At 47.3% G+C, this 23,799-nt stretch overlaps 1 protein-coding gene across 2 annotated transcripts in view; it reads left to right on the top strand.

The window, feature by feature from the left end:
• The window catches only part of LOC143029611 (uncharacterized), a 212,481-nt gene that overhangs the window by 124,633 nt on the left and 64,049 nt on the right, over window positions 1–23,799 (top strand). For both annotated transcript variants that reach the window (XM_076192349.1, XM_076192347.1), the window contains exon 2: window positions 13,405–13,449. In XM_076192349.1, the coding sequence (XP_076048464.1) occupies window positions 13,405–13,449 (45 nt within the window). The remainder of the gene's footprint in view (window positions 1–13,404; window positions 13,450–23,799) is intronic.

Genomic DNA, 23,799 nt, shown 5'->3' with positions numbered 1-23,799 from the left:
TTGTGTGTGTTTAGGGCTCGTGTTTCTACGTGTTTAGCCTGTATATTTGGAAGATGCCTTCGCGGTTGTATGTGCCCGCGTGTGTGAACAGGTACCTAAGTAAATTGTGCTTATGTGTTTAGTAGCTCATGTACATGCGCTCACTAATGTGTGTTTGTGTGTGTGTGTGTGTGTGTGTGTGTGTGTGTGTGTGTGTGTGTTGCGACCAGAATGTGTGCCTCCGTTGGCCAAAAAGAATCGCCTGTTGACATCCACAACAAATACACAAATATGAACAGGATGATCTGAGTGGCGCCAGCGACTAGTGATTAGCGTCAGTGAGTAGTGAGTGGCGTCAATGACTAGTGAATGCCACCAGTGACTAGTGAGTGGCGCCAGCGACTAGTGAGTGGCGTCAATGACTAGTGAGTGGCGTCAATAACTAGTGAGTGACGCCATCGACTAGTGAGTGGCGCAAGTGACTAGTGAGTGGCGCCAGGGACTAATGAGTGGCGCCAGTGACTAGTGAGTGGCGCCAGTGACTAGTGAGTGGCGCCAGGGACTAGTGAGTGGCGCCAGCGTCTGGTGAGTGGCGCCAGCGACTAGTGAGTGATGCCAGCGACTAGTGAGTGGTGCCAGTGACTAGTGAGTGGCGCCAGCGACTAGTAAGTGGCACCAGCGACTAGTGAGTGGCGCCAGCGACTAGTGAGTGGCGCCAGCGACTAGTGAGTGGCGCCAGCGACTAGTGAGTGGCGCCAGCGACTAGTGAGTGGCACCAGCGACTAGTAAGTGGCGCCAGAGAATAATGAGTGGTGCCAGTGACTAGTGAGTGGTACCAGTGACTAGTGAATGGCGCCAGTGACTAGTCCCTAATTACTAGATGAGCTGAATGAAATAGTCTGGTGGTTAACATAGACATGCACACCGGACTAGTGAGTCAAAGGTTCAATCATTATTCTTCTGTATCGTGTTTGCCAAGAGTTCTTAGATCTAAGCATACACTAGTTTCTAACTCCACAACCACATCCTTCCCCTCCACACGATCCACACTCTACTTGCACGTTGCGCCACCCAAGGCGGATTAAACCACTGTGGTTGGTTACAGAGTCTGCACCGTTCCCTAAGGGGATAGCCTAGTGATCCTGCAGTGAGCTACACACGCCTGTGCGACTGCGCAGCTCCCCTGAGACCAATGGTCGCCAACGCCGGCTGAAGCGAGACCAGTCTTGGCTGGTGGAGAAAAAGAGGAGGAGGAGGAGGAGGAGGGCGAGGGAGGGAAATGGTGATGGGGAGTCCCAGAACACCTGTGATCCTCCTCCTCCTCCTCCTCCTCCTCCTCCTCCTCCTCCATCTTCTTCATCTCCTCTTCCTCCCCATTCATCTCCTCCTCCTTCTCCATCTCCTCCTCCTTCTCCATCTCCTCATCTTCCTCCTTCTCCCCCGCCTCCTCCTCCTTCTTCATCTCATCTATCTTCTCTTCCTTCTCCTTTTCCATCTCCTCCTTCATCTCCTCCTCCTCCTCCTGCTCCTCCTTAATCTCCTTCCATCATCTCCTCCTCCCCTTTCCCCTTCCGTCTTCCTCATTCTCACCATCACCCTCATTCTCATAATACGCCTATTCCTCATCCTTCTACTCCTCCATCTTATCATCATCACCATCATCATCATCATCATCATCATGCTCCTCTTTCCATCCTCCTTCCTCCTTCCTCCTCTTTCTCCCCCTCCCCCCTTCCCGAGAGGCTTCACCCTACACCTTATCCGTTGGAAGGGCTTTCACCACCACTTCCCCCCGGCCCCCCTCCCCCCTCCCCCTCCCCAGCTCCTAACCTCAACATCACCAGGTTCTCTCGCCCTCCCCCCTCCCCGACCTCACCCACCACCACCACCACCTTTCAGGTATGCCCCCTTTTTCGCCCCGTCACTCGACCCCAGGTCCCCCCTCCCTACCTCGGGTCTTCTCCCTCCCCCTGGTCTTTCCCCCCCCACGGGTCTTCCCCCCCCCCCCCCGGGTCTTCCCCCAGCTACCCCCAGGAACTGCTGGGGGAGACCCACTCAGATTAGACCGTAGCGAAGAAGCCGGAGAGAGAGAGAGAGAGAGAGGTCACATTTTCCCCAAGGCCATGATTTAGTCGCCAAGAGCCAGTTGTAGATGGCGTTGCTACTGTCACCACTCTCGCCAGAAGGAAAATTGTGGCTCCAGCTTCTTCTTCTTCTTCTTCTTCTTCTTCTTCTTCTTCTTCTTCTTCTTCTTCTTCTTCTTCTTCTTCTTCTTCTTCTTCTTCTTCTTCTTCTTCTTCTTCTTCTTCTTCTTCTTCTTCTTCTTCTTCTTCTTCTTCTTCTTCTTCTTCTTCTTCTTCTTCTTCTTCTTCTTCTTCTTCTTCTTCTTCTTCTTCTTCTTCTTCTTCTTCTTCTTCTTCTTCTTCTTCTTCTTCTTCTTCTTCTTCTTCTTCTTCTTCTTCTTCTTCTTCTTCTTCTTCTTCTTCTTCTTCTTCGTGTCGTCTTCACGCCCTCCTCTTGGTCGCCTCCTCCCCTCTCGTCCACCCCGTTTCACGCTTTGTCTTCGCACTCTTCCTTTTTATTTTATCCTTTGTTCCTAGTCGCATTTTATATGCTCTCTCTCTCTCTCTCTATCTCTCCCTCTCCTCTCTCTCCCTCCCTCCCTCTCCCTATCTCCCTCTCCCTATCTCCCTCCCCCTCTCTCTCTCTCTCTCTCTCTCTCTCTCTCTCTCTCTCTCTCTCTCTCTCTCTCTCTCTCTCTCTCTCTCTCTCTCTCTCTCTCTCTCCCTCTCTCCCTCCTCTCTCTCTCCCTCCCTCACTCCCTCCCTCCCACTTCTTCTCTCTTTCTCTCATTCCCTCCCTCCCTCCCCTTCTCTCTCTCTGTCTGTCTGTCTCTCTCTCTCTCTCTCTCTCTCTCTCTCTCTCTCTCTCTCTCTCTCTCTCTCTCTCTCTCTCTCTCTCTCTCTCTCTCTCTCTCTCTCTCCACGCCGCCCTTTCTGTTTCCATTTCACATTTTTTCAAACTCGTCCAACATGTTTCATATCTTTCCTTCACCCCCTCCTCATTCCACCTCCCCCCATATCCCTCTACACACACACACACACACACACACACACACACACACACACACACACACACACACACACACACACACACACACACACACACACACACGTACATGTACACGTAGTCAACTCGCGAATTGCAAATTCCTTTGACCTAAAAACTCAGCCTCGTTGACTTCACGAAAGACACCTCCGTGGAGTGCTGGGAGTCCTGGTTTCTTGATCCAGGACCTCCACATGCCATGCAGACTCCTTCCAGATGGAGTTGGAGCTGGTGGATGTTCTTGTTCATGAATAAGATAATTTGGCAGCAGACATAACAAACACAAGACGTTAGTTCAATGAAAGACGACATTCCTCTTCAGTGGGAAGTGTTTCTGCATTAAAGAACTTTGAATATGGATACAAAGCGTAGTTCTATGGAAGAACTATTCTCCCGCGAAAGGGGCTCTCTCAGCTGAATGAAATCGGCTGACGACAGTCAGATTGATATTTTTTTTATCCGACCGTGAAGGTCCAAGGGTCAACGCCGGGCAAGCACACCACGGAGTTCCATTCTGATTCGTCAGGTTCCCTGATTTCCTCACATGATGTGTTAAATTGCTGTCACTAAACGCCACTTCACGAAGATGACACCCAAATGAAAAAAGAAGAGGAAGAAGAAAGGCGAAGGAACGCCCATGAAATATATCAACAGCATCTTGAAAGAAAACGGGAGAAAGGAGCAGAGGGTAATGGCTGATGTATAGTCACGAAATGCATCGTCATTCCAAACCGGTTGACCTCTTATAGTTCTTGCCCAGTCACCATACCAGAACTACCGGGACCATTGAATACCATCCTACCGTACCCATACCATCATTACCTTTCTGCCATGTCAGCATGACCACACTCTCATACATATATGACCATCATCATTACAATAGGACTCTGGTCGTCTTATATCATACATCGGTTATACCATACTATCCACATCGTGATTTTTAACCATCGAGATCCTCATCGTTTTATCCACACAACCAAATCGCTTTCCGTTAACTTTTTGGACACACGCGCGCGCGCACACACACACACACGCACACACACACACACACACACACACACACACACACACACACACACACACACACACACACACACACACACACACACACACACACACACACACACACACACACACACACACACACACACACAAATACATGGCTTGCGAGTGCAGTGGTTAGCGCTTGGGGCTTCCACGCTTGATATTTGAAGTTCAAGCCGCGCTCCCGCCGGAAAAGGCTTTCACTGATACTACAAGCCATTACTGCCCCTGTTGAGCAAGGGCATGGAGTGTGTGTGTGTGCGTGCGTGCGTGCGCACGCGAATACGTTTAGGTTCACACCGTAACCTGTATGTATTTAGTTATTTATTTGTGTATATTTTTTCATTTATTCTGTTCTGCTGGCGCCGGGCTAATACAGTATTGCGTCGTATAGAAACATTTGGAATGAGTCACGAGTTAAGAGCATTTAAATTATATTTTCTAATGAAGTTTGAAACTACGGTTATATATTAATTCTCCTCTACGGTTATATATTAATTCTCCTCTACGGTTATATATTAATTCTCCTCTACGGTTATATATTAATCCTCTTCTACGGTTATATATTAATTCTCCTCTACGGTTATATATTAATTCTCCTCTACGGTTATATATTAATTCTCCTCTACGGTTATATATTAATCCTCTTCTACTGAGTTTATTGAGACCACCAGACGGTTCTCTTTGTGAACCTCCATGCAGACGCCCTTCCCATTCCAAACAACATTCAGTAAGCTTGGTCACCTTTCTGCGGTCATGAATTCAGTGGTCGCCCCCCTTTCGTCGTCTTAAGGCGAAGTCTCAAGTTTAATACGAAGTCACAGGAGGTCCGTCGGGTTGACGTCGAACAAATCGCCACCCTCCACCCCCCATTGCTTCACCGCTAGTGGCAAAGGTGTGTTGGACACCCAGATGGACGAAAAATAAGACCCATCTCAAAGGGTGAAGACGAACTCGGTGGCCACCCAAATCCGTTACGGGTCACTAACCCACGTGTTTGTCGTGCGTGGTGTCCCTGCAGAGGCGGGACTTCGGGGGTTGGGGGAGTTGAGTAATGCTACAGTACAATGGTTCCGGTGAGGCGCCCCCCTCTCCTCCTCCCCCAGGTTAGCAAACATGCCCCTTCAGTCTCTCATTCAGGCTAGAACCACGGGTGCCCCCCCCCCTCTTGGCTCGGAGAAACAAATTGACTGAGCTGCCAGACTTCAGTTTCGAATCAGGCAAACACCGAGCCAAGTAGCTACCGCCTGAGGCGGCACCGCGCCTTCCGCAGTTGCCTCCCCCACCCTAGTGCCAAATCGGTGTGCGTATATTTTCTCACGACCCTTGAGACTGGCCATGTACCCAGGCTTTAGTCTCCCTTTGGTGGATGGATGGGGGTTGGGAAGGCGAATATTTTCGTATATGACGCTACAGGTGAGGATGGGTTGGCGACCCTCCCCCGTGAAATTCACCCAACCCATGACCCTCGGGTGGTCAGAGGGTGCAAATGGGGGGGGGGAGTCTCCATGTCCCAATACATGGAATATTTTCATCATTATCATATATTTTCACTGCATCCTACCTAGTTATGGACCAAAAGGTCTCCTGTCGGCATGCTCCCCCTTTGTAATCCTTTATAAACTTTATGAAGCTTATATGTAAATTTGTTGGTTTGTGTATTGCCATCAACAAATTAATTATGGTAAATAAGTGTGATAAGAATATCCATGATGGTGATAGGGTAGTTAGGAGTAATGATAATATCGTTAGTTGTAATAGTATCCGTGGCTAATGATGTGGAAAATTGTAGTAGTGATTCAGTGCAGCCTGTTGCGGTATATCTTGGCGGAAGCAACCACTTTCATTGTAGTTGTTATTGAACGCATGAACCAACGCGTACACACACACACACACACACACACACACACACACACACACACACACACACACACACACACACACAGATGTACTTTTTAAAAATGTTTTTATTATCTGCGTTTGTAAATGGCTTTATTATGTCGGATCGAATCGCTATCCCAGAGCTTTTCAATTTTTCAGGACTGCATTGCTCTGTTTATTTGATTTATATATTTGTTAAGCAAACACCAGATTTTATTCAGCTTTGGTGAGGATTCTGGATCGAACAAGATTTGTACGGTCGACCAAGATCGCGGCTTCTACAAATTATCCTTTATCTCTCACTAGAGAAAATGGAAATCCCTTCTGAGAAAACGGGTTCCATTATGTGGGACCCAAGCCCAACTCATCGTACAGGCACCCAAACCATAGCTAAGATATCAAAACTAAACTAGTAAATCATTCAATTTATTCTCTTCTTAGATACAGGTAGTTTGATTATATTACACTGAGTGATATTTCTGAAGCAAAATGATGCTAATTCAGTAACAACGAAAGATGCAGTTGAATAGCTTTGATGATGTTCCGGTGGTCGCTCGCAATCTCGGATGGTCAAAGATGCCCAAGTCGGTTGGCGGACGTACGATGAACGTCATCAATGGGGAGCTTACGCCGGGGGGAGCGCGTCGCTTGACTTGCACCCCGACGCCATCCCTCACCTCCCTCAGCAGTCTCCCATGCAGCCACCCATATCATCACAAACAGCTCTGTTTAGAATCAGCGGTTGACTTGTTTTAGTTTTGAATTCGTCGTCTCATCCACTTGCCCATTTCCTCTGACAAAAGGGAATTAGATTAATTATTTAGCATTCTGGGGTGTTGGAAACCCATCCAGGTCAGATTTCCAATTTTGGTTCAAAATTATTTGCAGTCTTAGATGAATAAGTACGCACACACACACACACACACACACACACACACACACACACACACACACACACACACACACTACGCTTCGAGTCGTTACTCCAACTCTCGTGGGCGGGGAGTTGGGGGGATGTGTGTGTGTAAGGTCATAGCATTACCCATAGATCGGTCATACGAGCTCTGGGTTCTCTTCTGGGAATGAAATAGCTGTCGATCACGAGTCCAGCACCTGATCCAAAGACCAAGGTGAAAACACACACACACACACACACACACACACACACACACACACACACACACACACACACATACACACACACACATACACACATTGTTCACGAATTTGAGTCAAGGTTAGAAAATTAGAGAATAGGAGACGGGACCCAGCGAACGGTGCTCTTTTCATGTATACTGCAATTAGGGAAACACACACACACACACACACACACATGCGCACGCGCGCGCGCACACACACACACACGCACACACACACACACACACAGAAGTAGGACAGTTGTTCATATGACATTTGCTCACTGGAAGGGTGAAAATGCGGTCAATTGTTCAAACCTAACCTAACCCAACCCAACCCCACCTAACCCAACCCAACCCAACCCAACCCAACACAACCCAAACTAACTTAAACTACTGAAACAAAATACGCGTTGTACAATTGTTCACCATTTAATTCTTTCCGTTGAACATCCCCACACACGCTCAGCGAGCAAAAGAGAGAGAGAGAGAGAGAGAGGGGGGTGGGCGGTTTCACGCGCTAGTCCCCGGCGACTGTATAAACGGAAACTCACTCATCCGGATCCGAAGAGGAACAACGGGGCCAGGGTGGGGGGTGGGGGAGCTCTTGAAAGATATCTGAAGTTGCCGAGGTCCATGTCACGCCAGGGCCCAACTGAAACTTCAGGACTGGAGATGAGAGTAGGAGAACCGAGTTAAAAGATGAAAGTGGTCAGCAATATTATTATTATTATTATTATTATTATTGTTAGCATTATTATTATCATTATTATTGTCATTATTATTATTATTATTATTATTATTATCATTATTATTGTCATTATTACTATTATTATCATTATTATTATTATTATTATTATTGGAGAATGTGTGTATGTGTGTGATTTATACAGGTTAAGCAGAGATGCAGTTATGTAAAATGTGCACTTGTATTCCAGAACTTGTACGAGCAGGTTGGCTAGTATTATAACAGTACCCAATGGGTAGATGCACTTTCGCGTAGTAATGGGAGTGGGCAAACCGAAGGCTGGGGTGGGTATGGGTGGGTTTAGGGTGGCAAGGAGGGGTTGGGTTGGGTTGAGAAGTGCATTTGTGAAGTCTGGTGACAGAAGACGCAAGCGAACCGTTGGTCATTTGCATATGTGACCAGATGTACAGTGAAATGCATTTGAATCCATGTGTGTGTGTGTGTGTGTGTGTGTGTGTGTGTGTGTGTGTGTGATTCACCATGGTCTTGGATCACGTCTTTGGACTCGGGATCGACAGCTATTTCCCTCCCAGAAGAGAGCTCAGAGCTTATATATGACCGAGCTATGGCTAATGCTGTGACCTTACACACACACACACACACACACACACACACACACACACACACACACACACACACACACACACACACACACACACACAACTCCCCGCCCACGAGAGTTGGAGTAACACCCCGCAGCGAAGCGATACTGAAATGATTCCACCCCTGGGCGGGATTCGAACCCTGACCTGTGTGTGTGTGTGCGTGTGTGTGTGTGTGTGCGTGTGTGCCCGCGCGCGCGCGCCTGCGTACCTTGACGGGTAGTAGGTGCGGACAACAGCTCCACTGGTCTTATGCAGCTGCATTGTGATGCCCGAGAGATAATCCATATGTAAGTTAGAACCATATGGTGATGATTGAGAAACAAGAGACAAAGCACGCGAATAATGACATTAAATGGCATCAGAAAGGTGAGGAGCATACGCCAGGAGGCACTGAATATCTTCCTCTGAAGCCATCACATTTGCCCTATTATGCTCTTGGACCTTAGGGGCAGGTAAGGCACTACTGAGAACCTGATAGGTGCGGGATTCGAACCCATTACTAAACGAATGTGAGTCAAGCTAGCTCCTGATTTTTAAAATTAAATTCCTGATTTTTAAAATTACATTGTAATGACGGCTTAGAGAGAATGAAGAGTAGGTTGCATCTAGATTTATATAAACTATAATCCATTGAAGAGGACCATAGACTGGTCGTAATATGCATAACATTCTCTCTCTCTCTCTCTCTCTCTCTCTCTCTCTCTCTCTCTCTCTCTCTCTCTCTCTCTCTCTCTCTCTCTCTCTCTCTCTCTCTTTCTCTTAACTTTTCTCCAACTCCGAATTTTTAGTTTATTGTACGTATGTGTTGTAACTTTACTTTCATCGTATAGGACATTTACCCACCTTCCCACGCCCAAACGTCCTGAAACGCAACCCCTTTCGGCCAACCAATGAAGTCGGTCCAATCACCTTTCACTGTGCCATTGTTACTGGGATGGAGGTCACCCAAGGAGCAGAGGTCAAGTTTGCTACTCCACCTGCTTCTTGAGCAGAGGGGGGAACAAGAAGTGGGGTCAACCTTAGGTCAAAGAAAAGTCGAGAGTAAAAGTCACTTGAGAGGGAGCGTGAGAATGGGTGGAGGAGGAGAAGGAGGAGGAGGAGGGGTGGTTACTGGTTCGTCTATGGTGCACAAAAACATCCTATCTTCTCTTCCTGAGGATTGCAGGGCTCCGGCTCCTCCTCCTCCTCCTCCTCCTCCTCCTCCTCCACTTTCCATCTCGTTCACCTCCACATGGGCCTCATCCATCGTCACCTCTTCCATTATCTCCCTCTCCCCTTCCACCTATCCCTCCCTTTATATCTGCCCCCTCCATCCACCTCCACCTCCAGCCCGCCCCGAGACCTCATTCACCGCTCCTTCGACCTCACTTCTAGGTCGGGGGCAGAGATTATACCTCGGGGCCATGCAGGTCTGCCAGTGCGTGCGTGCGTGTGTGTGTGATTCACCATCATCTTGGATCACGTGTTGGACTCGTGATCGACAGCCATTTCCCTCCCGAAAGAGAGAGCTCAGAGCTCATATATGACCGATCCATGGGTAATGCTGTGACCTTACACGCACACACACAGCCAACTCTCAGTCCACGATAGTTGGAGTAACGACTCGTAGCGCAGCGATACTGGAATTATTTCAGCCCTGGGCGGGATTCGAACCCGGACCGCCGTAGTGGCAGCCGGGAACTCTACCAACTGCGCCCTCAATTCGTGTGCGTGTGTGTGTGTGCGGGCGTGTGTGCATTGCAGTATACAGGAATAGGAGCAATGATCGTGAAATGTCTCTAACTCTCCAATTTATCATGTTTGTATCGTGTGTGTGTGTGTGTGTGTGTGTGTGTGTGTGTGTGTGTGTGTGTGGTCTGTGGACTCGGGTTAGGGTGACACCGAGTTCATAAGGTTAATCCGACCAGTATCCATAATGGGAATGTCGACCGTACCGACGACCGTCCAGGAACACCCCAGAATCAAGGTCTTACAAAGGGAGGTCAGACTGTGTTCAGGTTGGCGACGCGAGCTCAGTGACGTCACTGGTCATGTGACCAGGTTCTATGCAAAGCAAAACAACACTTAATGTATTGAGGTTTAGAGGTTGGATTCCCGTCCCTCCTGTGTTGGGTCTAAGACAGATCGTAATATACGATCAACAGTTTCTTTTCTCATGTGGGATTTACAGTATTTGAAGTCTTTCGAGATTTCAGGCGTCCTCGACACATGAATAGACTGACTGAACTTTTATCATCCAGTAAGAGGAGAATGGAGAGGTGAATGGTGGGAATGACGCTGAGAGACCGAAAGAGAGAAGTTGGTTAAAAGAGAGGAAGTGGAATTGGGCAGGTAAGTTAGTGCGAACGACTGATGAGTGATGGAGCAAGTGTGTTACTGATTGGACACCGCGAGATAGGAAGCGTGGAAGAGGGAGACCAGACAGAAGATGGAGAGACGAGATTGAGAAGTTCGCAGGAGTGACTTGGCAGAGGTTAGGGCGGTCGTGTGAATCGTGTGATGCAATGAAGGAGGCCTTTGTTCAGCAGTGGACTCAGGATGGCTGTTTTGATTGATTGAAAAACCCAAATGCTTCAAACATGGTCTAGAAAACCTGGAGTCTCAACAGTCTTGGCTCCTTTTGCAGTGACTTCCAGTGACTTCGAGAATGTACATCATATCATCGACAGAGAATGGGCCAGTGACCTTAGTTTTGCTGGTGGATGCTGCACAATGGCATTGGTGGGCTACTCTAATCCATGCAGGTGTTGAAACGTGTTTGAGCGAAGACGCAGCCTCGGTCTCTCAGTAGAATTCGGAACGAGGACACCCCTCCTCGGGTCCCAGAGGACCAGACACTAGGTCAGTAATCCTCGCAAGAATCCTACAGATCCGCAGAAGATCCCAGAGCACCCCGCGATGCACCGAGTCAATTTTTTTTTTTTTTTTTTTTTTTTTTTTTTTTTTTTGAGATTAAGAAAAAAATGGAGTAAATATTTTGGCAAGCCAAACACCTTGAGATTGGAAAAAACGGAGATGTGGGAGTATATATTCAGGGAAGTCTTCTACAAGTCATATGCACGGAGGTGTTTCATACTCTCCGGAAAGAACTCCCAAACTAGCTTTGCATCACGACTTGAGGGTGACAGGTCACGTACGTGATATGCAGATGGCAAAGTTGATGACGCCACGCTCTCCATGTCATGACGCCACTAAACCAGACTCAGATTCCCCACAATTGCGTCTGATTGTGCCGCAACCGGACAGACACACATGTCATGAGTCTGATGTTTAGGTTTTTCCTGTGTCATACTAAAGCCATGCCCAGTAACGAGGTACTTTCTTGGGTGATTCAACACCAGATGGAAGACTAAAGCCACCAGGAATCGAATGTCTGGTTTTCTGGAGGTAATCACAGGTCTCCAAGTCGCTTGACTTGAGCAGCGTTTCCCAACCTGGGGATACTGAAATCAATTATAGAGGGTGCTGGGAAGTGATGCACACAAAAGTCACATTATATGTATCATTGATTACCTAGTTGTGCATTTTTTACTTTTTCCATGCTATTTTATTTTTCTAAGGTGTTCTTATTTCTTCTACAAACAGTATTGCCAATTTGTTTCAGTTCGAAGGAATCAAGAAAAGAAATCATCAAGCAGTACACTTCAATTTCTTTTATCCTTCTAATAACAAGATAGGCTATGGTGCTGGACTGCTTATATATGACAACGGGGTGCTTTGGTCGGAAAAGGTTGGGAAACTCTGACTTGCGGGTAGGTCACCTGTCACTGTGACAATACCCACACCTGGTCTTGATTGACTTGAAATGTGACTTACTCGGGACTGAAGGAAAAGTAGTCTGTCCCATCAATTTGAAACGTCACAAGCTTTCGTAACGTGATTATTTATCTCTCAGCATCTGTTCGGAGCCCACTCAGGAATAGAGGCCTCTCCCCAACACCTGCCATGCTACTCTTGCAAACTTCTCTAGTTGTCATTCGACAGAATGGTTGCGCTACCTTTGTTTTTTTATCAATCGTCAGAATGCACACACACACGTGTGTGTAATTATTTATATGTATAATGAATATTACTAGTAATATAGGTAGAGGGGAGTGGAGTATGTAGGGGATGGAATGGGTGGGAGTGGTTTCTATGCCTTTGTTTTTTTGGCTACCTCCGTTGTAAGAGGAAAAAAAGCCTTTGGTTTATGTATGTATAATGAATATAAGAAATTGAACAATGGGGTTCGTTTCTTTCCGTAAGCATTCAAACAATTGCTTATATTGAAGAGTCGCTTTTTAATCAAATTTCGGTCCGTAAGTATACATTCCACAAGACCTCAAACACTAGATGGGGCAGGTGATAAGTTGTTTCAGTTTCTCTCTCTCTCTCTCTCTCTCTCTCTCTCTCTCTCTCTCTCTCTCTCTCTCTCTCTCTCTCTCTCTCTCTCTCTCTCTCTCTCTCTCTCCTCTCTCTCTCTCCCTCTCCCACTCATTCTCTCTCCCTCTCATTTTCCCTCTCTCCCTCTCATTCTCTCTCTCTCTCTCTCTCTCTCTCTCTCTCTCTCTCTCTCTCTCTCTCTCTCTCTCTCTCTCTCTCTCTCCGTCTCATTCTCTCTCTCTCTCCCTCCCTCCCTCCCTCCCTCCCTCCCTCTCATTTTCTCTCTCTCCCTCTCATTCTCTCCCCCCCCCTCTCTCTCTCTCTCTCTCTCTCTCTCTCTCTCTCTCTCTCTCTCTCTCTCTCTCTCTCTCTCTCTCTCTCTCTCTCTCTCTCTCTCTCTCTCTCTCTCTCTCTCTCTCTCTCTCTCTCTCTCTCTCTCTCTCATACCCACACAGTTGTGTGTCTTTATTTATGAGAACTTTTAAACGCTGCTGTAGTTACGCATCACATCATGATAATGTTTTTTTCTTTTTTGTTGCAGGTGTGCCCACCTCGCACGCTCGGCGCCAGGGCACCTCACCTCCAGGTGAGTAGGGTTATGCTCGAGAGGTCTCGTCTCCGTGTTTCCATCGGTCAGACTTGACTTTAGGTTCGTGTATTTATATAAGTGCGTATTTATGTATTATTGTGTACTTGTGTATTTTTTATATTTATTTGTTTATTTGTTGGGCGAATTTCTCATCATTGGTGTTCCAGAAGTTGATACATCTCTCTCTCTCGTTTTACATAATGAGTAAAATGTAGATCTTACATTGTGAAACACACCAGATTGGGGTCAGGTAATGTTGTATAATCTGATGCTATTTTGGTGTTCTTTTTTTTATTCCCATGGTAGAAATATTGTGATGTTGGTGTTCATATATGAGAAACCAGGGATGAAGTGAACTTACGAGTACCGCAGAAACAATCGCAGGTAGCCCCATTTTGCCTCATTATTAAAAAATGCAATTATTTATCATATTTAAAGGTTAATATTTATATTTATTCATGTATTTCTTTATTTGTGGGCTTGATATACAACATTCGGGCCTTTCCCTGAATCTCACAGCTCCTCCAACTTCCACACTACTCTTGCAAACTTCTCTTTAGGGCCGTAGTGCAGAACAGAAATCTTCCTGACAACATTCTTCCTACATCGTCATCTGTGGTCAGCTTTTTCTTTCGTCCTTCCGTGATGCTAGGTCAGTGCCCACACTACTCTTGCAAACTTCTCTTTAGGGCCGCAATGCAGAACAGAAATCTTCCTGACAACATTCTTCCTACATCGTCATCTGTGGTCAGCTTTTTCTTTCGTCCTTCCGTGGTGCTAGGTCAGTGCCGACAGCATCTGCCTCCATCTCCCCTTTCCCCTCCGTCAGGAGTCCTTCGTGAGGCGCCCCTACCAGGTGGTCGGGCTCTCAGCATCGCGCCAGCCAGGGTGTGGGAGGGAGGGAGGGAGGGGGAGGGGGGAGACGCCGGGGGGGTGGGGGATGGAGGAAGAGTGTAACGGTATGTCTCGGCCGAAGGTGGCCAACGTTGAAGTATGTTTTATGTCTTAGTTTCCCTGTGGGTTTTATGTCTTTTAGTTTCTCTGTGGGTTTGATGGGTCAGAGGGTCATGTAGATAAATTAAATCTTATTTATTTTTTACTTAGAATAAAACAATTATAAAGCACAATACCACAATTAAAAGGTGGACTGTGTGATAATAATAGATTACTAGGACCTTAACTTTGTGTGTGTGTGTTTATTCATTCGTGGCTAAGTTGAGTAAGTGGTCAGGACTCGAACCTGCGCTGGTGCTGCGCATGGTTCACACCATAGCCCACTGCGCCACGGTGTGTGTGTGTTTGGATGTAAGCCATGACATAAATATTTCAATTTTATTTTTTTCATTTTGAAGAGATGGCCGTGTGTACGCCACTACGAGGCGGAAACTTGTAATGTAAGAAGAGACAGAAAGGAGAAGTTTAAATGTGTCTTGAAAAGTATGGAAGGATTTACAAGGTTGGATAGTGTGAGAAATGAAGAGATGAGGAAAGTAGGAGTGGAAAGGGAGCTGACGGAAGACTATTGGGATGCTTTAGACCCATGGAAAAGAATGAGTGATGAAAGATTAGCAAATTAGGCCCGGAAAGCAGATCTGGATGGGGTGAACTTGAGGGGACGACCAAGGATGAGGTGGATGGATGGGGTGAAAGGGGCTTTGAGCAAGGAAGGGAATGGAGGATAGTTGTGTATGGATGACCTTTTGACGCAGCCCGAAGGGGACGGAGATCGGGGGTCGCTGTGTAAGTGAAACGACCCTGCTGTGGATGTGCTGTCTTGCTGCATTGCTTCTGACCCAGGGCAGTGGGCTGAACACAGGATTGACCTTTCATCCAAGAGGAGCTAAGATAAGAGGGAAACAAAGGGTGGTGGATGGGAGCGGAATGGGTGCGTGACTGGGCGTGGTTACCTCCCTTATAGGGGGAAGAAGCTCTTGGTATATATATATATATATATTGTATATATATATATATATATATATATATATATATATATATATATATATATGTGTGTGTGTGTGTATGTACAACACTGAATGGGTCCCAGTAAACAGATATACATTTTTATCAACCACAATACACTTAAATTCTAGGCCAACACACGTTTCAATTTCTGCATGTTGGCCTCCTCGAGTCTCCCTCAATGTTGATGGCTTAGAATTAAAGTTTATTGTGGTTGATAAAAATGTGTGTGTGTGTGTGTGTGTATATATATGTGTGTGTGTGTGTGTGTGTGTAGATTTATTTCGTGTACATGCGTGTATTGAGAAAGGGACGGACAGAAGCTTTGAGAGTTTGGGTGTGTAGGCGCGCGCGTGTTTGTGTGTGTGCGTGCGTGGGTTGAGTGTTTATGAATATGTGGGTGTAGATGACGATGACGATGGATGAACTTAGCAATTATAGTTCTCGTGTGTGTGTGTGTGTGATTCACCACCACGACCTTGGATCATGTGCTGGACCCGTGATCGACATCGATTACCCTCTGGATGAGATTTTAGAGCCCACCTATGGGCAATGTTTTGACTTTCCACATGTACCCCATCCCTTGCTCAAGATGGGGGAGGGGGATAGTAACGGTATGCAGTGTTACTGAAGCTTTCGTGAGTGCGTGTAGCTCCTCGATTTACTTCGTTGTGAGCCCATGATGCTAACCACTACATCAGCAAGCCGTGCAGGAGTGGGTGTGCTTGAGTTTGTATGAATTGACTTGGACAAAACATATGAATCTATTCCATCATCTCAAAAGGGGACTTGGTTCTCCGGGTGCAATGTGAGTTGCCTGCTCTTTACTTTTTTTCAACTTTTACCTTTATTCTCTCAGACGTCTGGTGGATATATGTGTGAACAGAAATTGTTGAAGACCGTTTGCGATTATTTTTTTTTACTGATGTTTATTTATTTTTTGTCATGATATTTGATTCAACTGAAGTGAGCTTCTTTGCCTCATCACCATCCGCTTCCCATCCTACCCTCCTGTAACTCCTCTCCCTCTTTACCCACCCCCATCCTCCCTCCCTTTCCTTTCCTCTCCCCCTTTCCCCTTTTCCTTCCTCGAAGGTAGGTTAGCCCCACTTCGGTCGCAGCGGCAACAGTCTCGGTGCGTCCGCTCCACTCACGCGTTGTGTGTTGCGTCATCCGGGGGGGTCCTGGGGATGGCTCGTGCGTGGCGCCGGAGGCTGGGAGGTTGGGGGGAGGGTGGTACTGATATCCTCCCCTACCCCTTAACCACCACCGTCAACAAGAAGAACAACAACGACACTGGGGAGAATAGTCACTCTGTGGCACTGGTGGAGGTGGGGGGAGAGGAGAGGATTCTTTCTCACTCTCTCTCTTTCCTCTCTCTCTCTCTCTCTCTCTCTCTCTCTCTCTCTCTCTCTCTCTCTCTCTCTCTCTCTCTCTCTCTCTCTCTCTCTCTCTCTCTCTCTCTCTCTCTCTCTCTCTCTCTCTCTCTCTCTCTCTCTCTCTCTCAGATGACGTGTCCTTTAGAAGGACGTGGGATGAACAAACCTACATGGAAAGACTATATCAATGTTTGTACATTTGCTTACATATGAACCTGATGCAACTCAGCACGAAATGGTACTTGCGTTATCTTTAGCATACTCTAGTATGCTGACAGGCCACTTATACGCTTACTTCCTCGTGGTATGTGGTTCCAAGTACCACTCCTTCAGAGTACACGAACTCATTTATATATTTCACACACAAAAAAAATGAAACTATATAGCTTTCCCTCGAGAAAGTGTACCTTGCTCAGGTAATCTCATCCCAATCTAAGGGGGAAGGGGATGCTCTCCACGTGATTGAAAGGGTCGAAGAGCTCACCGGCAGGTCGGAGGTCGAGAGATCTTGCAGGACTTTGCGCGATAAGACTCTGAGGTTGTAACACTCGTCTTCTCCTTATCCTCCTCTTCCTTCTCCTCGTCTTCTTCTAACTTTTCTCCTACGCTGATGATGCAACACGAGATTTACTTCCACGTGGACGCGGATCTGTGTGAACTGTAACATGTAAAACTGTGCGACATTTCTTCGACCAAAATCTGTGAGTTTTACGTAGTCCCGGAACTGGGGTCGTTCGATAACACATATTCGAATTCGATTTTGCTGTGGTCGCTTACAGCTGAGGATTTTCCCATCTTCCCGAAGTGTATAGAGATGTTGGTTTTATCAACTCGCGATCTCTGTTTTTATCCTCGGAGAAAGTAAAGGCGAGATTATTTTCATTAATGATGCGGTGGATTGCAGGACGGCAGCGAGGCATAACCGTCCGGTTTCGTGCCGTGTTTTTGTTTCATGCTTGGTTGAGGTGATGCCACTTCGCAAACACCTCCTTCACCTTCCTAAGGATGGGGATTTGTTATGGACTGGAGTTTACCATATATTCATATTTTTTGGACACCTACTCCGCTGCCATGCACCCCAATGTTTTTTTTTTTTTTTTTAAGGATAGTTTTGTGTTCCCAGGTATTATGAACTCGACTTGTCGACATCAGACCTACCGTACTTTGATGGAACCTGGCATCGCTCTTCAGAGGAAGACCTTGCCGAGGAATTATTTTGGGTGATACTTTTCAAGTAGAGTTTGACTCGAAGACTAAGAATGTACATATGTACAGTTTCCTCTTCTCTCAAGAAACTTCTTACGGTGACAGTTTTTGGGGGATTGTTTTGTGGTCAGTGGAAGAAGAATTGTCAACTGGCATAGTCCTGTGCGTGAATTGGTTTTCAATATTTCACCCCCACTCCCCCAATTCACAAAAAAAATAATCACTTGTTCGCAAGTGTTCACAAAAAATGGGCAGAAGTTAATTCTAACTTAATCAGTTAGTTTGATTTCATGTGCATCCATTCAGTCGCCTCATATTTGCCTATTTCCTCCCACATTTTCGTGTCTCTTCTAAATGAATTCACCAATAAAAAAGAAAAAAAGAACTCCTATCTTCTTCGTTTTTATATCTCTTTGACTTTCCGTCCAGGTACTCCTTGTACTCCAAGGTTTTTCTGTACGTAACTCACCCTTGCTGACTCCCTCCCAGCTTCGTATTCCTCGTCTACTCACCCCTTCTATCCAGGTATCCGGACATAACATCCCCTAATGTGATGTGATGGTGATGGCTATAGTTGTGGTGATGTGATTGTGGTGGTACTGGTGGGGGTGATGTGTTAGTGGTAACGATGATGTGATGGTGATGATGACGATGATGATGGTGATGTGATGGTAGTAATTTGGTGTTGGTGATGCGGTGGCGGTGATAGAAATATGGACAAGCTTTAGAACCAAGTGGTAATATTACGTAATTAATACGTGTTATTCTTTTCCATTGCATATATACTTTTACTGGTAACCAAACTGGTTCGATATATTTGGGGTGTTTTGCCTGGGGGATATTTCATCCGGGGGTGTATTGTCCTGTGGGTGTTTTGTCTTACACTCTTCTGTCATTTCCTATTTTCCTTCGATCTCGAGGTATAAGCCAACGGCCATATTCCTTGCAGAAACCATCTAATATTTCAGACCGTCATCCTCTTACCCCACCTTGACCTGCCCTTCACTCCACCTCAGTACCCCCTCCCCCCTCCACTCCCTCCCCAAACCTGCGTGACAACATCCCGTTGTCCTATTTCAACACCCTCCCCATCAACTTTTCCTACCCCCCTTCCTTGCCCCAGTCAGGAAACCTTTCCTCCCGTTGTGAGACACCAGAGACACCAGCAGTGAAAGCAAATGGTGGATCGTCTTGGCGCGAGTCGCCAGTTGAAGCACAACCCCCTCCCCCATCCCTTCACCCCACCACTTTTCCTTGACACGGGGGAGGGGGAGGGAGGTGGAAGCAGCCCACTTGGCTCTCAAGTCTCGAAGAGCTCATGGTTGCAGGTAACTTGCGTGACTTGTAACGAGCTGTGTTCAAAAGGGATAGAAGCGTTGGTTAACAAAGGCCCATAACGATAACTTGGAGTCAGTGGACTCCCAGTGGGCCACAATCCGAAGACTTGTAGAAGTTTGTGAATGTTTAGGGGTTTAATTCAGTATTTAAATGTAGGAAAAAAAACAGCAATCCATAAGATCGACGTTAGGACGAATGTGTGTGTTGAAAGTGCCAATTCGCACCTGTAGCTTCTGCGACCAGATGTTAGGAGATACTAGACTGCCTAAACCTGACCACAGGAGTTGCTGAGGTGGGAAAAGTTTAAGAAACTGATTTGACCGGTTAGCTGCCCCCGCCTAGCTCCCGCTGATCAGCGAACTGACAATGCGACGCCACGATATGACGTCATACCCCCACTGTGTGACGTCATGCGCCAAATGGGTCGAATTTGGGGGCCTGTAGTGACCTGATCTTTGTCTTTAGACCTGGAGGGCGTTCGTGAGGGCGTGGCCACACGCCTCGTGTGTCAGGGCGTGGCGAGTGACGCCTCTGGTGCTCTTTGGCCGAGGACGAGTCAGGCGTGGCTCCCTTCCGTCGAAATAAGTGAAAGTGAGACAACGGGACGTGACGACGACGACGACGGAGGCGGTGGAGGAAGAGGAGGGGGAGGAGGCGGGGCGTGCCATAGACGAAAGGGCGCTGCGTCGCGTCTGGAGGGTTGGAAGGAGGAGGTGGGGAAGAGGGGGGGGGCATAAGAAAGTGGAGGTGGGCCGGGGGGCTGGCGAGACGAAGTGACGTAGGAGAGCTCGTGTGTTCTCACCTCGAGTTTCCTTTGTCCACGAGTGATAATGCTGACCCTTTGTGTGGGTGCAAGTTCTCTTTACGCAGAAGTACTTTTGTTCTCGGTTATTCTCTCACTTACCAGGAAATATTCTTCCATGTTTCTACTACATGAACTAATTAACCTATTCGACACACTTGAGAAAGGCTTCCACCATGACCTCGGGAGGGCCTTCTCTTTCCCGTGCGGCCGAATGGTTAAGGGCGAAATTGCCAACTCGTTACCATTGTTTGTCGGCGGTGCGCCGTCCCTTGTTAGGGTTTCCTTGACATTAGCCCCGGCCACGCTGAAGTTGGGAATGGGTCTTGGGTTGAAGTATCTCTGCCACAGGGCATCACGACTGGCGTGAAGTCCCGCGCGTCAGAAACTTGTCGAAATGAGAAGAAGACTTCGTGGTTGTCCAGATCGAGAACGGGACTAGTTTGAAAGAGGGTGACTAGTGTGTAAGAGCTTAGTAAGAGAACTTAGATAGTACGGGGCACAGCAGGTATTGTTAAACATAATATAATGAAAATAGTTGTTCAGATATCGAGTTTTAAACATCTGTGCACGACGAAATGGGAAATCATTGTGTGCGTGTTAGTGTACTTATCTTTCCTGTTTGAGCCTTACAGGGTGAGGCAACTGTTAGGGCATAGCTTGTGCTCATCCCACTTTCCAGTTGTTGGGGATCTCGCCTCCAGGTTACCATGAGATGTCTTGGAACTACTCATGCACTGAGACTTTGTTATTTCCGCTGGAAATGCATCCCGCCAGAATATCGCGCTGGATTACAACACTCTCTCTCTGTATGCGTGTGTTACACACACACACACACACACCCACACACCCACACACACACACACACACACACACACACACACACACACACACACACACACACACACACACACACACAAAGCCTTTCGCCCTCTGCCTGCAATCCCAGTTAATTAGAATGACCAAGGTATCTTCGCCTATGATTCCCCCCTCTTTTTTCCGGCTATTTCATTCAGGAGGCTCCCATATCGAGAGAGTCGATGTTTAAGCGATTTTATTGACACCCCTGCGGACCAGAGTACCTTTTTAATAGTTTTAAATAAATCTCCATTAAAAAGAAGAATATTGATAATTTGCTTAGTTTTTATTAACCCACCGTTCTGCTACTGTTCTCCTTTACCGTGTCTTCGGTGTGCGATATTACTCCCAAGCATAGAAGCGCTGGGTGTAGAGCTCTGACAAAATATTAAACGCCAGATGGAAACACAGCACCACACGATATATAGAGTGGTAGGATCACGTGATAGGTGCTGAGGTGGGGGTGAGAGGGTATAGAGGTGGCAGGATCACGTGATAGGTGTTGAGGTTGGGGAGGGGGCTAGAGGTGGCAGGATTACGTGATAGGTGCTGAGGTGGGGGAGAGAGGGTATAGAGGTTGCAGGATCACGTGATAGGTGCTGAAGTGGGGAGAGAGGGTATAGAGGTGACAGGATCACGTGATAGGTGTTGAGGTCGGGGAGAGAGGATATAGAAGTGGCAGGATCACGTGATAGGTGCTGAGGTGGAAGAGGGGGCTGGAGGTGGCAGGATCATGTGATAGGTGCTGAGGTGGGGGCGAGAGGGCATAGAGGTGGCAGGATCACGTGATAGGTGCTGAGGTGGGTAGGGAGGGGGCTAGAGGTGGCAGGATCACGTGATAGGTGCTGAGGTGGGTAGGAAGGGGTTAAGGGTGAGTGATAGATCAGGACCTGAAACTGGGGGAAAGGGGGCGGGCTTAGAGCTAGAAGGGCATTAGGCTCACGATGTCCAGTAGGGCCCAGCCCTTACAGAGATCTTCATCTGAGTAGGAAGGCACGAAATAGTCTGTTCTCGTGTTCATATGAACTTTTTGTTGATTATTTTTTCCAGAAAAACTGTATCGGTCACTGGAGTTTGTGTTCGTGGTATGATACGTAGCGTACGTTCGTACGAAAATTAGATTAAAAACCACAACTAACACCACATTCGGACTAAAGAAAGATGAGTAAACGAAACTATTTATTTCGATTGCTAACTGCAATCCTCAATGGTACTACTGAAGAGGGTTACAGTTAGCAATCGAAATATATATTTTCCTTTACTGAACTCATTCTTTCGTCCAACTGTGGTGTTAGTTGTGATTTACAAATGACAGACTAAAAAGTTTGAAAAGACTAAAAAAGACTAAAAAGTTTGAAAAGATTAAGTCTGGGAATCTATGAAACCTGAACATCAGGAACAGACTCTATGGCAAGAAAGGAAATCTTCGCGAAGTGAAACTGAACCGTGGTTTTGCTGCTAGAGGAACTTCTTCGTGACACTGGCTGACAGTGCCAGCACATAGGAGGGAGTGGAGGGGCGGGAGAGAGAGTATGGAGTGCTCAGGCTGAAGGAGGTGGGGGAGTCGTGGAGGGAGATGATGATGACGACATGGAGGAGGAGTGTAGATGTGTGGAGTGGAAGACGGAGATCGGGGGAGTTGGTCTGGTGGGTGGATTGGTGGAGTAAATGTGGATGCAGGGTGGAAAGTGGATTGCAAGGCGTCGCTTCGTGGGTGGCTGGGTACTTTCTTACCATCGAGGAGAGAAAAAGCTGACGCGTCTTTGGGGGCTGCGGACTGCTGTGGGTGGTGGGACGGTGGGGTGAGTAGGTGTGTGGAGGTGGGGTGAGTAGGGTGTGGAGGTGGGGTGAGTAGGTGTGTGGAGGTGGGATGAGTAGGTGTGTGGTGGGGTGAGTAGGTGTGTGGAGGTGGGGTGAGTAGGGTGTGGAGGTGGGGTGAGTAGGTAGATTTTGGGTGAGTAGTGTGACAACCGAATGTATTAAGAGTAGATAATGTAGATGTGAAGTAGAAGTAGATGACAGTTTGTTAACTGAGTATAGATATACCAGTGAGTGAAAACACTGTAGTTTTTCATAATCAGGAATACACGGAACAGCGAAGATATAAATCTTATCGATGCCATGGCTTACTCTGGAAGAAAGAGTGACCCTGTGTTATCGGAAGAACAAAAAGAGGCAAAAAGAGAGGAGGGTGGAAAGAGCTGTGCACGGTCGTACAAGTCACGCGAAAGGTTGGGAAAAGGCTTTGTTCAGTAGTGGACCTCGGGGGTGGAGAGGGGGGGGGGCGGCGCTGGACGTCGAGTTGGGTTGGATCGTTCCTTTTAGTTGCATCACAGTGTAGAAGTGAAGTCTGTTTTCGGATGTCGGAGTCCAAGTAACGAGGACATTCACTTACGAACAGTTCCTTGGACAGGGAAGATGAGAGGAGGAGGAGGAGGAAGAGGAGGAGCGAGGACGGACGGCGAACAGGTAAGGCACAGACAAGCCGGGTGCGCCAGTCTCAACTTGGCTGGGCTGAATATGCTGTAATCTGGGAGGCTGGAGGGGGTTGGGGAAGTGGAGGGGGAGAAGGTGGTTCGTGGAGTTGTGGACGTGAAGTTTGTGTTAGGTGGAGGTGAGCGAGTGAAGTGTTGGAAATGGAGTGGGTCGAATGATGGAAATGGAGGGAACAGTTGACGTGGTGGAGATGCGCTGGGGAAGGAAGGAGGGCTCTCAATGTGGAGGACTGAAGGAAGAGGGTATGAAGCGGTGGAGTGAACGTAATGCGGGTAGCTGAAGAGAGGAGGGCTGTTCTTCTGCAGTTGG

Source organism: Oratosquilla oratoria, chromosome 11, assembly GCF_046742065.1.
Source record: "Oratosquilla oratoria isolate Oo_2021 chromosome 11, ASM4674206v1, whole genome shotgun sequence".
NCBI lineage: Eukaryota > Metazoa > Arthropoda > Malacostraca > Stomatopoda > Squillidae > Oratosquilla > Oratosquilla oratoria.
The sequence above is the reverse complement of the archived record's forward strand: the minus strand, read 5'-3'. Positions and strand labels throughout refer to the sequence as shown.